Source organism: Trypanosoma conorhini, assembly GCF_003719485.1.
Source record: "Trypanosoma conorhini strain 025E chromosome Unknown Tco_14.4_contig_00684, whole genome shotgun sequence".
Lineage (NCBI taxonomy): Eukaryota > Euglenozoa > Kinetoplastea > Trypanosomatida > Trypanosomatidae > Trypanosoma > Trypanosoma conorhini.
This window is the reverse complement of record NW_021704747.1, coordinates 1-1921: the sequence shown is the minus strand read 5'-3', so window position 1 is coordinate 1921 and position 1921 is coordinate 1. Positions and strand designations below refer to the sequence as shown.

Sequence of the window (1921 nt, the reverse complement as noted above, 5' to 3'; positions counted from 1 at the left end):
TCCTAAAGCATACGCCAATGGAACCTGGGCTTTCGTTGCGAAGCGGCGAACTGGTGTTCGTTAGTGCCCCGCAATCGCCAGGCCCCTCCAAGTGACGGGTCATTGTAGGGGGTTAGTTTGAAAAATAAAAAAATGCATGCATCGTCGTCCAGCGCAGTGTCCTCGGAAACAAAAGTCAAGGCAATAAACAAAGAAACGGGGGGGAGCTCAAAAGGAATCGATACCACTTGTTTAGCCTATCCGTTTGCACATTTCACCAGAAACTTGTAATAAAACTATTCATGACAAACTTCTTCAAACGTAAGAGGGAAAAAAATGCAAGTAAATAAAAAACAAAAAGCATTTTTTTGTTTTTTTTTTACTTCATAAAAAGGCAGAAAACATTTAATATACTTTTTTTGTTTTTGTTATTTTATTTTATTGCCCCCATCGCTTTTTCTTCTATTCCTATTTACGGAATATACTTTCGGCTTTCACACAATACTACAGCGCCTGCTTATTATTTATCTTCTCCGCTTCCATACGTCTCCAACATATCAAAGTCACACACAAACGCCCAAAAAAAATAATAATAATAATAAACTGTTCCCCATAACCAAAAAATTCCAACAACATTTTTCTTCCAAAAAGAGAGAGAGAGAGAGAGACTTCCCAAAAGGGGACTAATAACATTAATAAAAATATATTCATCAAGAAAGAATACAAATATCCCCAACCCAAAAGCAGAAAAAATATATATCACTGAATTATAATAGTTAGAACAGTCTTCACGACCATAACACTGCAAGAAAGGAATTGAAAAAAAAAAATCAAAAAAGAAAGGCGCATCAAATATCCTCGAACAGTTCAGCAAACAACCAAGGACGCAAGCGCAATAAATGCCGTTGCGACTTCTATTTCCTCAGCATCGTGGGAAGCCACCATTGTATCGTCTAAGCGCACGAACAGGATATTTGGGTTAGTGCAGACAAGGCGAAAGACGGCCTTGATGGTGGCGTTCCCGCCTCGCGTGCCAGACAAATCCAAGGCCCGGATGCAGGGATGACCCTCCAGCGCGCAATAGCCGCACGGACACATTCCACTACTCAGCAGAACCTGCGAAGAAAACCGCAATAAACAAAATCATATTGGCTTTTAGCCGCTCGGTCGCATACGATTGGCTGACCGGTGGAGGTGGACGGGGCCGCGGCGACCCCGCGAGGCGCCGCCAACTCGTTTTTTTGTTTGCCTCATCACCGTAGGAAAAACTCCGGCGCTTTTCTTGAGGCGCTTACTGTTTCCTTATTGCGATTCATAAAGCCAAGTTTCAGTCCCGCCCCATTGGGGCCGTAAGAAAGAAACGTGCGCCGTCGCATCGCCCTTACGCCACGCGCCTCTCTCTTCCTCCGTGGTCGGGCCGGCTTCGGGAATAGGCGGTCACGTCCCGACCGGCCGCTGTGGCACGCGCTCTGCGTCCCCGGGGATGCCCCGACGGGTGTTTCGGGCGCGCCGCGGAAAGCCGCCGCCCTGCTTTGCCTCGGCCGGGGCCTGCCCCTCCGCCGTGAGGCCCCACGACGCTGCCAACGCGCGTCTACCCTGACGCATCGCCGCCGGGTGGATTGGACGCCGATGCCGATCCGGAGGAGAGACACAAGGGATGCATGCCGCTGGTGGAGTCGAAGGCGCATGCCCTCCTCTACACACTCAATGGGCGGACGGCTCCGTGGAGCTCGGAGTGCGGTCTGGCTGCGCCGCCCGCTTAACTCAGCGCCAGACGTGCGTACGTGCAGCGTGAAGCGCGGCGGCGGCCCTCTGGCGTGCGGCAGCGGGGTGAGGTACCAGGACACGGAACGGGGCCCCGCTGAGCTCCTGCTATGCGTTCTGAAAACGTCCGGCAGGCGAGTGGCGGGCGTATTTACTGCCTCACCGTCCCTTCTCCTGA

The 1921-nt window shown here is 50.9% G+C and overlaps 1 protein-coding gene across 1 annotated transcript, besides 3 other annotated features; it reads right to left on the bottom strand.

Moving 5' to 3' along the window:
* Positions 1–383: 383 nt before the first annotated feature.
* Positions 384–422: a microsatellite.
* A 136-nt stretch (positions 423–558) lies between these two features.
* Positions 559–581: a microsatellite.
* A 47-nt stretch (positions 582–628) lies between these two features.
* Positions 629–647: a microsatellite.
* Positions 648–1232: 585 nt separating this feature from the next.
* On the bottom strand, positions 1233–1921 carry Tco025E_08022 (uncharacterized protein; the record flags this gene model as incomplete). Its single annotated transcript, XM_029374879.1, has 1 exon — positions 1233–1921. A coding segment is annotated over one exon (689 nt), but the record flags the coding sequence as incomplete, so codon positions are not given.